The sequence below is a fragment of the Lepisma saccharinum genome, chromosome 25, assembly GCF_977018435.1.
Source record: "Lepisma saccharinum chromosome 25, izLepSacc3.1, whole genome shotgun sequence".
Classification (NCBI taxonomy): Eukaryota; Metazoa; Arthropoda; class Insecta; order Zygentoma; family Lepismatidae; genus Lepisma; species Lepisma saccharinum.
This window is the reverse complement of record NC_139253.1, coordinates 4,311,858-4,326,788: the sequence shown is the minus strand read 5'-3', so window position 1 is coordinate 4,326,788 and position 14,931 is coordinate 4,311,858. Positions and strand designations below refer to the sequence as shown.

Below are 14,931 nucleotides of genomic sequence, written 5' to 3'. Positions count from 1 at the left end.
TGGGTAATCGCGAAGATGAAGATGAGTGATGATTTGATAAAGGGACACTCACAATGTACACCCATGCCCAGTGCTGGATCCGAACCCAGAACCCCTGAAGAGTAAAAGTGAAATGTTTACATTGTGGTGCCTGCACTGAAAAAACAGAAGCTCTACACCACATTTGGTCAACGTTTAACCTCAGTGGTGTTTAATGCAACCATTTATCGGTGTTGTACCACCACTGAGATTCAACGTTGAAAAAATTTAGTGTGGACCTTCCTTGACCACTCTTGTGTTGCTCTAACAAAAGTGCGCCCTTGACCCGGACAAGGTAGTGGAAAAAGTCATGTTAAGTTAACTAAAAATTGGTGTATTTGCGGCAAAAGTGAGACGGAGTTAGCATCAATATTGTGAATTTTGTTTCATTATATTGCATTTTGTTTACATTTCTAAAATAATCAGGAATTGGCGAGGTGAAGGATAAAGTGAACAAAATCGCAACGACCCAAATTATGCCGTACCAAAAGATATATTATTTCTTTGTTTAATTTATGTACATGTTCGTTTCACCCAGTGTTATTCTGTCATTGTATAACACAGACCTGTGTGGTCAAAGAAGATTTCTAGTGTTATCACACGTTTAGGTATGATAATTTTTCTGTGCGAGGTTGGCAACTCCACTAAAATAAGTGGGTTGGTAACGATGGGAAAGATATGTTATATGGTACCAGAAAATAAAGAGGACATTAGAAAGTAAGTCTAAGTTTGTGTTTTTCCAAGAGTTATTGGCGAGTAATCTTGTGATTATTTACTGTTTTCTAATCTATCGAAAATAGCAGCTGGAATTTAAATGAAGGATTCGACTTTGCAAGGCATGTGCATTGTAAGATTGTTAGTTAAAGTGTCCTTTAAACGTGTTGAGTCGCGAGTGCTAACTAGTTTCTAGTTTAGACAATTACGGTTAATAAAGTGTTAAATATATTAACTGAGACTATTAATTAAACCCAGCAATCTCTAGAAGAGATTTCATACTTTTATCCGGAGACGTAACAAAATTTAAGTTGTAGACAGGGGCGCCGACTTGTCAAAATTATTGGGGGGCTCCGATCACTAAAATAAATTGTTGAATGACTCACTCCCTCCCTTTTTTAAGTTTTGGCGTCAGTGTTCGGAATCTCGTACAAGTCCATGAATTCCTCAAAAATATTAAGATTTCCATTTACAGTTCAAATCAGAATGTCAATTGTTCACGGATGGATATGTCACATGTTTTGTCAACCACAATAGCAAAATATTCCCGACTTTTAATATCTGCTACCACGGAGCGCAAAACAAATCTCCCTTATATATCAATGATCTCGTTCTGAATGTCATGTAAGAGCCATTTGTAGCCCGGACGTCCCATCCGCTCTCCTAGTTCATGCACATCTTCTTTTGAAACTCTTTTTAGTAAAAGTGTTAACAATACTCGCAATTATACTGTGTTTTGCTGTATCTGGTCATAGCCCCCCCCCCCTCCCAAAGTTGAAGGTTTAGCGGCCTCAGCCCCCCAAAGTTGATGGTCTAGACATTGGTTCTTCAACTGTGGGGAATGATCTCTGAAGGGAGTCCGCGGTCTAAGAAAGTTCAAGAACAGAACATTTCAAATGTGTATTTAAAGTTAAGTTCATGTGGCACAATTCAGAGTAAACTTTATAAGAGAAGCAAAATAATACATTAGATACTCTTAAGCAAAATTATTTGAGGGGCTCTGCTCCCACATCGTTAACATTGGGGGGTGGATCGAGCACCCCCCACCAAGCCCCATGGAGTCTGCGCCTATGGTTGTAGAAATTGAAGAGTGAAGGCGCTACCTGAAAGTTGACCCGAAACGTTAGTTACGCCACTGTACGCAAAGCAAGCACAACACTCGCCGCCGCAGTCAATGCTAGAAACAATAGAAGTTTACGTATCCAAAGAGACTGCCCAAGGCTCCAAAACAACATGGGGCCCGGCTTCAGTAAATCCGAGAACACGCTGGAGGTGGAAAACAGCGCAAGTGCAGCGCCTCCAGAATCCAGTGCGTTCTTGTCCTTGCCTCCAGAGCTTCTGGAACGCATTCTGGAATTCGTTGACTTCCAGACCGTGGCAAAGGCGCGCCTCGTGTGTCGCAAGTTCAGAGACGTTGCACACAATGTTCTGGAGGCAAGCTTCAATAACTTGAGGAAGATCATTCGCGAAGAATTTCAAGCTGCTACCAAAATAGTGGAAGGGGCTCATGGAGAAGACTTGGTTGTGGTCCTAAGACGGCGCCACCTGTTGCAGATCTTGCAGTCTGAGGTGAGATTGTTACGGGCAGTTTGCTGGAGGTACGTGAGAAGCAGACTCTGCTGTTTTTTCCCAGTTCAAGTTCTGGAGAGGTTTCACGACTACATCAACCTTATCAAGGACAAGACCACAAAAGAGCAAGATCTTCATCCCATCAACTTATGTGACCTGAGCCAATTGAACGAGGCCTTCGTGTGTTTCTTCGAAAGCAACATCGAGACCGGCGTCCGCAATGTCTCTTCTCTGAGTACCAAAGTGGTGGACCTCCTGGACTGTTACTTGGTGTCAGAGAAGAGGGCCGATTGGAGTTTTGATACCGGCTCGTGTCACTTCTCCGCGGAGTACGAGTTCAAAGATAGCTGGTTCGTTTGCGAAAGCGGCGCTGGTATCGAGACTCCGGTTGACGACGAGCTGAGGACAGTCATGAAGTGTCTGAGATGCCTGGTCGCCTGGAGCAATGAGTCTTTCCTTGAGGACCAGTTCCTCCAGCAGGAGTCGGCTCTTGGAAGGACCCAACTCATCATCCCACTCTCCTCTGACTACTCCGGGGCAGCCAAGTGCGGGCAGAAGTCCTTCGTCTACCGTCGCTGCAGCCAGACGTCCTCCAGCGATTTGGACAAGGACACGCCCACGATGGGGATGAAGGTGCATGTTGATCTCCACTGCACCAATCAGCTGCTGCCGTTCGCTCTGCAGTCCTTGGCTCCCGAGAGCTCCACAGAAACACCGAGGAAGATCCTCGGTTTCCTCGGAGACGAGCAGCAATCCCGCACTTGCGACCTCATCTTGGAGCTGAAGATCGACTGCCCCGTCTCGAAAACCCAGTCATCGCAGTACCAGTTGAAAGTGGTGCACTCTGTTGACGACGCTAAACCCGTGAGAGATCCAACAGCTCGGTGCGAAAGCTTGAGAGGAATGAAAGACCAGCTTGTAAAGAAGGAACTGAAGATGCAAGAAAATATCCAACACCCCAGAATTCTCGAAGCTGCTCAGGTTCAAGGTAAAACACGAAGTCCAAGAAGCGCCATGTTCAACTTCCTTCGCAAGCACTACCCGACTAACAATGTGAATGAAGACAGCTAGATTGTCGTTGTTGGAAAGAAATCAGACAGAATCCAATGTAGCGCATAGCAGTCAATGATAAAAATAAAGATGAAATTCCAAAAGCAACAAGTCAAAAGAAGTACACTCTGTCCTGGGAATCTCTGGAGCACGTGAACGAAAACAAGTCTGTGCGCAAGTAGTGACTCGAGAGAACTCGACCAATGAACGCGTTACGAGTGAAGTGCGTGCACGGAGAGGAAGAAGCAGCTGCAACTACCAGCCGTTTGCAGCAACGGGTACTGCTTTGCTCCACCCACTCGCTTTCTCCCCTTCTCTTCCGCTACGCGCGGCCATGCTCCACAGATTCCGAAACAGAGTCAGCAGAATTTGTAGTGTTGGTTGGGAAATCTGAAGATAAGAGTTTGTTTAAGTTCTTGTTTAAGTTCACTTTATGCACAGAGAGCTAATCTGAACCGGACCTACTGTTTAAAGCAAGATTGGAGTCATTATGTGCCTCCGGCGGGTCTCGAACCCGGGACCTCTGAAAAGTAAGAGAACTTCATAAGATAGATTGGAAGGAAATGAAGAATGGTCAAGAATGTTGTTTTTGTGTCTGTGGAACGAATCTTCTGGGTCACACACACACACACAGACACAAACACACATATTCATTCGCCCATAAAGACAGAGAGAGGGAGAGAAGTAGAGGTGGGTGTTGTTCTGTCCTAAATTTATTGATGACAGAAACGTAGCACAGAATGACGTATTTGTAGCAGCCAATGGACAAGCTCGTACATATATGGCGAAACCTTGGTGTGCCAAGAACACTGTAATCTTAGTAACAACACGTGAGAATTGCTTTTTTTTATGATTACTCTTTCGATTTTGAAACTAATTTTGGCTGAATATTTAAAATGATGATAACAGGATAAAGCAGGAGAAAGTTGTAAGTTTGTACCAAATGTAAAAAAATACTTCTTGAAGAGCAATAATATACGTTAAACATACTAACTGAATAAATGTTAAGCGACGCTAGATTTATTTATAATTTCGCTTTTCCTAATTTTTATTCTTGTTTCTTTATTTACTTTATGGACAGTCGATAAAAGAACTAGAAATAACATGGCAAATTAACATTACATATTTATCGCAAGAATAAAATGGTTAGTGTACAACTGTACTTATAAAATTGGAAAAATCTTACTGATGTAGTAAATTCTAGATAGCTAATTGTAACACAATTAATAGCGATAGGTGTACATGTCTAACAATTTCTGTTATCTATCGGTGCATCTCGAACTCTAATACTGTCACCTTGTAATCAAGGGGTCTAGGGTTCGATTCCTTGTAGAGGAAAGTTTTAGTGGTTAAATAATTTAGATTTTCACCAGAACGAAAACAACAAATATGACGAACTGACATACTAATACATGCCGCTGGTAGAAGTTGCCATTGAAAATTTGCTATTAAAAATCCACTTTTCGCCGTAAAAATAGGCAACACACGTGACGCCTTGCAGGGAAGCGAGTGTTTCAGGATGTAGGTGGCACATTTTTATTGCCCATGAGTGTACATGCATATTTTTTTCCTGTCTGCCTGTTTTGTACTTCCACTAGGGATCGAACCCTGGACCTCTCGATTAAAAGTCGACAGTGTTATCTCTGCACCTTTGTGGAACTCCTTTCGGTCTATCCATTTGAGAGATGTTATGTTGACTTTTGTTTACCAATTTTTGTAATTTCAACACTTATTCAAACTGAAATGTAACTACCTTACCAATGATTACGAACAAACTTACATAAACTCGAATTTTATTTTCCTAATGAAAGGGGAGAAATTGTATGATAATATGAAATTTGAAAATTGAGTTTTCCTCATTTTGTTCGCTTCTAAAGCAGCATTTCGCATTTTAAAAGGAATATTTATTTTTATCGCAACGTTAAGACGTTATCTGAACAATTGACAATTTGCCTTCAAAAAGAAGAAATGCTTTTCTCTTACAAGGAAAATTCACGATTCTACCAATTCGTAATAACACACATTAAAAGCCATTTGATTCTTTTGTACTTGCAGATTTGTACTATAGTAGCATACGAGGAGTTGCTTCCTTAGTGCTTATTACTTCACATGGTCTTCAAAGCGAGAATCGTCTAAGGAAAATGATCTCAACATTAATCGGCTGCATTGTTGTTATATCTGCCATCAGTAAGTTAAATATTTATCATTGTAGTCATTGTCTTCATAACGGCGGTCCACTGCTCCTCTATCATTTCTCAGGATTGCCTCTCAGTGTTGCCAATATATAGCTTTTACCACCAAAGTTGGTCTTCCTGTCAAGGAGAAAAAATAGTCATTACTTGTACTATATTGTACGCGTTGATATATCAACAAAAGAAAGAGGCGCATCATTATTATACTCAATATGTACAGCATTGTATTTTAGTTATGTTGTATTCTTTCTCTAGCCTTCCAGATTAATCGTGATGATGGGTGATGAATGATGAATAGTTGAAATTTTGATGTACACAAAGGCCATATTTACCTCAGTTTACAGACGGAAATATCCTGAAGATGAGAGTGAGGATCTTGTGGAATCATACCTCATGCAAACTCTTATAATAGTGTCTTCATTACGTGATTCATTATTGTTATAGTGTTTCAATTGCTATTTGGATAACTTATTGATGTAAGCAATCAAATCTTTCACCTGTCCTCTTTTATTCATGTGTTTTTCTCCGCCATCAGAAGTTTGATATTCCTAATATAACAAGTAAAACAATACTCCCATAAGCGTAATGCTAAATTTTCTTTTCCTCCTACAACCATCCAACGCACAGACACCTTTTTCCCCAACTTACCGCGGGAGGTCGGTGGAAGGAGAAGCAGTTTCGGGTCTTCGCGTCTGGCTGGACACAAACTGTTCCTTCTGCCTTTCCAAAAATGAATCCTTGCTTTGCGTACCTAAGGAGCTTCCCTTGTTGGTTGCAAGATTGATTAAGAAATTTGTTCCTTGCAGGCTACCTGGTCGTACCGTACTTCCAGCTTCCTGGGGTATACCAAAAGTCCAAGGACGAGGAACTCTTGAGCACGCAGATAAAGGTGCTACAGAATGAGGTCGCCGCCTTGACGCTTTGCCCACCAAAGTACAGGATAAACGAGGAGATAATGAAGCTCCTACAGGTGCATATACTGGTCCAAGCAGTAAAGTCAGAAACATAGGCAGATAAGGGCACAGAATATATAAACATATGAAAGAATGCAACTTTGAAAGTGTATATATACACTAGCGGCGATTGGGCGCCAAAATTAGGGGCGAGGGGAGGACAGTTTTCTTCCTCTTGGTAGACAAGACATACCGAGGCTAATCGCCGCCACTGTATGTGTATATACGGTATATATAAATATATCATGGTAATTTATTTAATTTATTTATTTCCGCTTTGAAATACATGGCAACGTTAAGGTTATAATCTATTTCTCACATCTCATTTACTATTAAAGTATAAAAATAAAAACAAAAGGAATGAAAAATAATTTTAAAATGTATACAGTTCATAATTTCACACACAGACACAATTAAGTATATAAAAGATATGAATCTCTTTACAAAGTTTCTTTTAGTTCCACTTTGTGTCCAGATAGACTAATCGCGACTGGATCTAAAATTTAGAGTAGTATGCAAATCGCTGTGCAATGTTCTTCCACCGGGAATCAAACTCAGGATCCCTTGATTACTAGCATACTTAAATTCCTAAGAAACTACTTGTATTATTCTGGAACCCAGGGAGATATGCAAAGTTAGCAGAACAGAAAAGGAGGATTGGTTTAAATTCTCGATTTAGGGAAACATTCAGAAGTAGGAAAGCATTAAGAAGCATACTATTCAACATCAAGCCATAAAATCCACAGTTAAAACACAAATATCGGATAACGGATATCCGGGTTTCAAATTTTCAAATATTCCGGATAATCTGAATATGTGTAGAATTCGAATATCCGGATAGTACAGAATTGACGAAGGATTTGTAGAAAATAAAAAGATAGTGAAATACGAAAATGACGAAGAAAGGGAATATGTGGATAGGTTGCATCCACCACACCGGCAAAAAATGTTCATCTCAAGATTAGAGAATACATGCTCTCACGTAACGTAGTGTTATAACATTTGTAAGTAGCAAATGCACTAGATAAAGTTCAATTAGCATTGAATTCTAATTACCTTGTTCTGTTCCCGCCAAAATGTTTTGACGTAATAGCGCCCACGTGACTTAACTAGCCAACCAGATTCAGCTACGTATTGCCGAGTCTCTGTGTGGCCCTTCGGCTGGCGCGCTTACTAGAGGCGGGACATTTTGGCGGGAATATACCTCAGGGGCTATAAAGTGACGATGAAGTAAGTTGAAAATCATTGATTTAGTTGTTGTTTTTTATTTCCTTTCTTTCAGCCGGAGAGTGGTTGCAAAGAGGGGAACCCTAAGGAGTGCGTGAGGAAACGGTTTATTGAGCAAATGTTCAAGCAGCTGAGCGAAAACGCTGACGTGCAAAAGAGTACGTAAATGTTATACTTCTATTTTATTACTAAAGCTAGGTTAGCCATGTTCATGGGTTTCATAACAAAGCGAAACAAAACATCTTTGTAGATCTTGCTGGAAATCGCATATTCAGGGGTTTTCATGGCAATTTTAGTGCATTTTTTAAAACAATTTTTAAGTATTTTCTTGCTTTTTATGTTTTCATGAGAGAAGGTTTTTAGTGGATTTTTTTTTAAATTTCTTAAAAAGCAATCCATTTGTTACTTGCCAGTACGAAAGTTTAAGAGCACCATCAAATCTGGCAAATCCTTCCTTCTGGGAGAGAGAGACCTAACGAAAAAGTTGGAAGTGACTTAGTAAACGTCCATGGGAAAGTGAGAAAGGAAGTAGTCAAGAAAATGATTCTTGTTTGGAACAAAAATGAAGAGTTTAGTACGCCGTGTCCAATTGCTGATGGGGCTGGAAGGTGTGATGTTTCTCGTAGTACACCCAACTGTCAACCCAATGCCGGATCTACAAATCTTGCCCCCCCCCCCCCCGCAAAATATTACCAAAGGCCCCCCTCTACCTTCCTACCTTTACACACACAAACACACACACTATATATATTTAATATATATATATTTATATGCATAGATACATACATAATATATATTATACTATATAATACATACACATTACATGCGTGTGTAATTCTTGATCTCATGTTGACATAGTCACATATAAAGGTCTAGAGAGTGATTCAAAAGTACCTTATCGCCCCCTCTAGAAAGTAGAGGAGTTAAGCTGGGTACAATTGGTCATGCTAGAAACATGTTAGACTTAGGGGGAACCACATTTGTGTGTTCCAAGCGGACGTCCGCCATATTGAATTCAACTCAAAATTTTTAAATAGGAAAATGGGTGCTGTGATATGTATATGACACTGTTTTCTCACACCTGGAAAATTATACATTTGATACAATCATGCAGTCATAACTATTTCCTGATTAAAGAGAGGTTGAAGAAATCTTCAACACAGCATTTCTCGTAAAATTCTAGCCTGACTTGATTTTAGTCTGACTGTCACGCGGGAAACCTGGGTTGGATCATCTAAGGTCGGCATTTTCCGGCTTAATCCGCGCATAAAGCGGCTCTAGGGCCCACCCAGCCTCAAATGAAATGGTCCCCAGGATTGGGGGTGGGGCAAGGGGAGATAAAGGTGGCCGCACATCACCTGCAAGATGGCCAGCATCGAAAATATTTTGGCCCTTCCCCCAAATACCCTAAAAGTGCCTTCATGGCACGGTCCTATATGCACAAGGAACTTTACCTTTACCTGTATATATTGTATTAGTTTCTGTACCCCTGAGTAACTAAGTTTATTTTTTACATACGCAAATACGAACCCTCTACTCTGTCAATGGCTGAGGGGCCCCCCGCACTGCGGGGTCTTGCGGCTTGTAGATCCGGCACTGTCTCAACCTCACTTCCACGTAGTACACCCTGGACTGCATGTTGCAGACAAACGAGGATCTGGCGACTTACCCTATGGCCAGTATAATTCTGTGTGTTGTCTTGTTTCTTTGTCCTTATGTGTGCTGAGTGCTCCTTTTCAGCCTCAGCTTTTAACGGAAGTCAGAATATTTTGAGATTTTAGTTATGCAACGTTAGAGTTGTTATTTGTAACGGTAAGAGGCTGGACCCGTATAATGTGAAGGGTGTAAAATGGCCTAAATGCTGACGCACCCAAAATTTTAAAATCAAATTCAAAATTCAAATTCAATTGCTGGTGTTTTGTCTGAGGGTTTTTTTTCTACTAGAGAACTACTACGGGATTTGCAAGCTGGCATCATAGTTTTCTTCAAGTACACTTATCGATAAAGATGCAAAGGAGCTTTTCAATGTTCAAGTCTTTTCTAAGAGACAATGGATAATCGCTTCGCTTTGACAATCTACGTATATTGTTAATTCACCATTGTTGACATGAACACGTAAGAGCGTTTAAGAAATCTTAGATAATTTGTTTGTGGTTCGTGCATTAAAATCTTAGCTCTTTTTATTACTATTGTTTTTGTAATCGTTACAGTACCTAGCCGCGGAGAGACTTTGTCTGTTTCATCTCGATCTCGTTTCAGCCTCTCAAGACAGGTCTCCAGTTGTCTGGAGTCTCGAAATAGAAAGACGAAAAAAGCTTATTAAAGCAACTATAAAGATGTCCCATATTAAAGCAAACCTAATTTAGGATTTTTGTCGCAACGCTTCGATTCGATTCTATTTATTTCTGAAGGTTGGTTTCCAAGAGGCATGTGTCGCTCGTCCGTCGCTTCGCTCTGAAAGCTGCCTTAAGTGTGAGGCGGATACTTGTTCATAAAAAAAATGCTTTCGACATTTTAATACAAAGTTTATACGGTATATATTGCTTGTTTATTAGAGAATGACTGAAGAGATTTAAGTTTTCTCATTTTAAGTTGTAAGTTGAAGCAGGGGTGCTGTCGGCCATACGCCCTTTGAAAAGCTTCTGAAACCCTCCAGAATATTACGTATGTTTATGTCACTAGCTGACTCAGAAATTCTTATTTTGTAAAATTTGATTAGATTTCATTTTTGTTGTTTAGCGTCGCTTTTCTACCAATTTTGGGTAATCGTGAAGATGAGAATGAGCCATGATATGATGGCATTAATGAAGAAACACCCATGCCCAGGATGGAATTCGAACCCGGGATCCTTTGAGTCTTAGCACGCTATTTAACCACTCCCAAACATCGGCATTTTGTAAATTTATACTCATGTGTTACGCATGTTCTGAGATACGTCAATGCAAAAGATGTGGTTCGAAATCCAGAGAGACATATTTGTATAGATATAAAACATTATAAACTTAGTCCCTCCACCCGAAATAAATCATTAATACGCCACTGACTGATAAATAATATATTTTAATTCTGTTTCCTAGGCTATAGTCTCATCTATCTTTACAGTACTTCAGAAGCAGTGTGGGCCAGGACAGAATCTCTTAGGTGACGTGGAGAAGTTGATAGGCGACTACATTCGGAAGTACGATGCGGACAAAATAGGCGAGGCTGACTACGCCTTGCAGTCTCTAGGTAAGGCTATAAGGTCTCAAGTCACTTGTATTTATAACTATCGAGAACAACGCAGCATACAAAAATACAATATACATTATGAAGTCTTGGAAACACTGGACTTTACAGTGTCAGAAAATTCAAGACAATTCGGCAGCAGATAAGCCACAATGGGAATTAGTCGAGATACAGTTTCATCACAAGCGCAAAGAACTACTGACATATTTATTTTTTGCTTGTGAAAATATTCTTCAATTGCTTGCAAATTGTCGATGTGGCCACATTCATGATTTAGGGGTGATCCTTCCTGAGCACACACAAATGTCAACCTCCCTTTCCAAGTAGTACACCCTGGACTGCATTTGGCAGACTAGCGAGGCTCTGGCGTCTGGACTCAGCCAGTATAATCTTCCGTGAGACTCGTGTTGTTTTGTCGTCCATGCATGCTTGTGGTTATCCTTTCCCCAATCTAATCTTACCAACATCCGTAGCCAAAAGGGGCAGAAAAGCATAGCAAAATAAACTCAATCAATGAACATGATGTTAGCCACTGCAAAGAAAAAGTGATTTGTCGATATTGAAAAAAAAAAGAAGCGTAAAATAGCCATTTTCATTTCTTTCAAAACTTCATATGTTTTCTCTCTATGCATTGTGAAAGTTTGAAAATGGGAAGAAAATATGTCATGACTAGAGCCCGGAAGTTTGGCAAAATGCATCTTTTTATTTACTGCATATATTGATAAATCTTTTCCGGATATACGTTTTTTATGTTGTTTCGAATGTTTTAGAAGCCTTTTCATTTTGCCTATTTTGCCTATTTGGGACCCCACTGCCTATTTTTTAATTATAATGCCTTTTTCTGCCTTTTTCAATGACATTTGACCATTTTTTTTAAAAAAAATATTGGCATTTATTTTTCTTCCGTTTATTACGTGAATAATTTTCGCCTTATTTAAGTAATATTGAACTCACGCATGTTTCAACATTGCTGAAGGAGAAAAGTGTGAGAAAAAAGTATTTCATGCTGAGTTAGGATATTGCCTTCGGTTAACATTTCTTGTGCATGATTGACTGCTGAAGTGGACAGGTTGATTTCGAACACAAAGAAGATATTTCTGAAATCTCCCTCTCGAACCCGAAAATTTCAGGAAGTTACGCCTGAGCTTAGTTTTCCTCCGCAACCAGTCTTGACAAGATGGGGAACCTGGATATCAGCAGCTATATATTATGCTAACAACCTTGAAAAAATCAGTGAGGTGATCGATGCTCTTCCAGAAAATGAAGCGGCTTCAATTCGTGAAGTGAAAAACTCCCGTGCTATTCAGAAGTGAAGAATGAACTGTCGTTTATTTTTGCACATTATGGTGCATTGCCAGAGACAATTACAAAGCTAGAAAAAAGAGGTGAGACTCTTGTAGCATCCATGAAAATCTTCGAGGAATCTATGCAGCAAATGATGGAAGTGCCAGGAGAAAAGGGGTCAGCTGTTGCGGAAAAGTGCAAACGGGTAGTCAGTGCAAATAAGGACTTGAAACAATTGAAAACAATTTGTGATATTCTAAAAGATGAAAATGCTGTTACCAAAATGAGTCCAGCTACATTCGCTTTTTTATGTATGCTCCAATAACTTCTGTCGAAGTAGAAAGATCATTTTCTATTATGAAAAACATTCTCTCTGACAGACGACTATGAATGAATGTTGAGAACTTAAAAAAAAACCTTGTAGTTATGTGCAATCAAGACGGAGAAAATTGAAATGCTCTTCCCAATGTAGATTTTAACATGTTGCCAGAAATTATATATAAAAGTAAGCGACTTCCAAATGTGCCATTTTTTCGGTTTATTTTGCCTTTTTTTTTCATTTTTAGTGCCTATTTTCCACATTATAAATGCCTTTTTGCCTGCCTATTTTAACGAAAATAAATGCCTGAACTTCCGGGCTCTAGTTATGACAAAGAGTGGAATTTCGGGGAAGTTACGAAAGAAAATATTTTTGCTCGCTGTCATTTTTTAATGTTGGGATAATTTACTTCTTCAGTGGCGTATTTAGATATTGTTCAGTGAAGGGCTTATCTTGCTTTCTTGTAATACTCAGTGCTATAGTTTACCATATTACCATGATTATATGGTTCTTTTAGGGGGGGATAAATACAGAGGAGAACAGGATGTGAAAAATTTGTTGGTAGGGGAACAGCGGGACCAAGGGTGTATTCCCGTTTCGCCTAATGGCCCAGAGGCACATTGTATCAGATTTCCCACTAAAGTAAAATTTCGCCTAATACCTAGTATTGGAGGGATAGAATTTTCCTTCCACAGGGAAGTTTCATGTATTCGAGGCTGAAGTGCACTGTTTAATTTTTGTAAACAAACAGAAAACTTACAAAAGAATATATGGCGAGAGATTCCTAAAAAGAGGAAGTATATATAGTATTTGTGGATGTGAAGAAAGCATTTGATAGAGTGAATTGGATGAAACTTACAGAGATTGGTTGGAAAGAGAGGAGACTTAAGCGATCCATACATGAAACGAGTTAACGGTGTTATTATTGTTTGCAGCAGTCGACATATTTGTGATATTAATCGATATCGGTTCTCTGAACATTCTAGGTGGAGCCATAGTGTCTCACTCTTGTAAGGAGGTTGTAGGTCGAAAGGTGGAGCTGACTCTTCTTGGACTTCCTATATATTCATTAACAAACGGGCCAGATTCAATAATCCAGGTAAGGGATTACACAGTAGCAACGTCAATAAAGATGGTATACTACAGGGTGGCTGGAAAGTAACTCCCAATTGAAAAATACAGCGTGTCCCGCTTATACGTATAATAAAAGAAAAATTCATAACTTCTAAACAAACTGTCAGAATGATGTGATTGTTGTTTCATTTTAAAGAATGACTCAGATTTTTTTTTAGCAACAATTTCAGTGGTAGTTGCGCATGCGCAGTAGCCAGAATGTCTTGAAAACTGATATCATCAGTTCCTCAGTAGCCATTCGTCATTTGGTCGCCACAAGAAAAGGTGTTTTGTGTTTTAACGTTGTCTGAAGTGAAGTCTGTTACACTTGTGCAGAGACGATTTCGTGCACGTTATGGTTTGGGTGCTAAAGAAATAGTTCCATCGTACATTTCAATAAAGAATTGGGGAAATAGTTCCGCGAAACCGGTTCATTTCTCAAATCTCGTTAGAGACTTCCTGGACGAGCATTTCAATGGAACATTGATAGGAAGAAGTTCGAATTTTATTGAATGGACCCCACGGTCACCAGACCTCACTGTGTGTGATTTTTTGTTGTGCGGGTGTGTTAAGGACAAAGTTTACTGTACACCGGTTAGAGATTTGCAAGACTTGCGTGCAAGAATTGTGGTTGCAGTAAGCAACATTACCCCGCACATGCTTCAAAACGTGTGGCTTGAGGCTGACAACCGGTTTGACATTTGCCGTGCCACTAACGGTTCACATGTGGAAGTGCGCTAGTTTTCTTGATTTGTAAAAAAAAATTCTGTTCTGTTCCATGTTTGTACAAAGTTTGAACAAAAAATATTGGTAAATAAAAAAAGTTGTGATTTTTTCTTTTATTATACGTATAAGCGGGACACGCTGTACTTATAACATTTATAAAGGTAACCACATTTCCATGAAACAAAATGCATTGTGATCCTTGAAGTGGTAGAATGTAATTGCTAATTTGTGCTTTCTCCTAACGGCGACAAGAGCAGCCGATAAGAACTGATGTTTGACCCTGCGTGACCGTACCCAGCTGGCGAAGTGTGGCAGTCCGTGGTACAGGTGCAAAGATGGTGACGGGATGTTCAATATGATGTTACTTTCCAACCACCCTGTATTTATTTATTTTTACAAAAAATATAATTTTATGCAACTTCTGTTGTTTTCACAAAGACTTGACAAGTTCGTTGCACAATTTTCACTTAAACTGAAGTTATGAAAAACTACATACCATTGATGAAATTTTTTTTTTTGCTTTTCCGTCACTTTTTAGCTA

General features: G+C 39.6%; 2 protein-coding genes across 3 annotated transcripts in view; both read left to right on the top strand.

The window, feature by feature from the left end:
- Positions 1-1,965: 1,965 nt before the first annotated feature.
- LOC145978994 (uncharacterized) lies at positions 1,966-3,417 on the top strand. Its single transcript, XM_083112053.1, has one exon. The coding sequence runs from the start codon at positions 1,966-1,968 to the stop codon at positions 3,370-3,372; it is 1,407 nt and encodes a 468-aa protein (XP_082968179.1). The 3' UTR covers positions 3,373-3,417.
- A 758-nt stretch (positions 3,418-4,175) lies between these two features.
- LOC145978667 (klaroid protein-like) overlaps positions 4,176-14,931 on the top strand; it is a 28,462-nt gene continuing 17,706 nt past the window's right edge. The window contains exons 1-6 of one of the 2 annotated variants that reach the window (XM_083111437.1): positions 4,176-4,279; positions 5,407-5,538; positions 6,350-6,513; positions 7,779-7,881; positions 10,826-10,951; positions 13,538-13,650. In XM_083111437.1, the coding sequence (XP_082967563.1) occupies positions 5,493-5,538; positions 6,350-6,513; positions 7,779-7,881; positions 10,826-10,951; positions 13,538-13,650 (552 nt within the window). In that variant the 5' untranslated portion in view covers positions 4,176-4,279; positions 5,407-5,492. Of the gene's footprint in view, positions 4,280-5,406; positions 5,539-6,349; positions 6,526-7,778; positions 7,882-10,825; positions 10,952-13,537; positions 13,651-14,931 lie in introns of both variants that reach the window. The other variant, XM_083111436.1, reaches the window with a different exon arrangement.

Coding starts and splice junctions, on each gene's coding strand:
- LOC145978994 (XM_083112053.1), top strand. CDS start 1,966: ATGGGGCCCGGCTTCAGTAAATCCGAGAACACGCTGGAGGTGGAAAAC.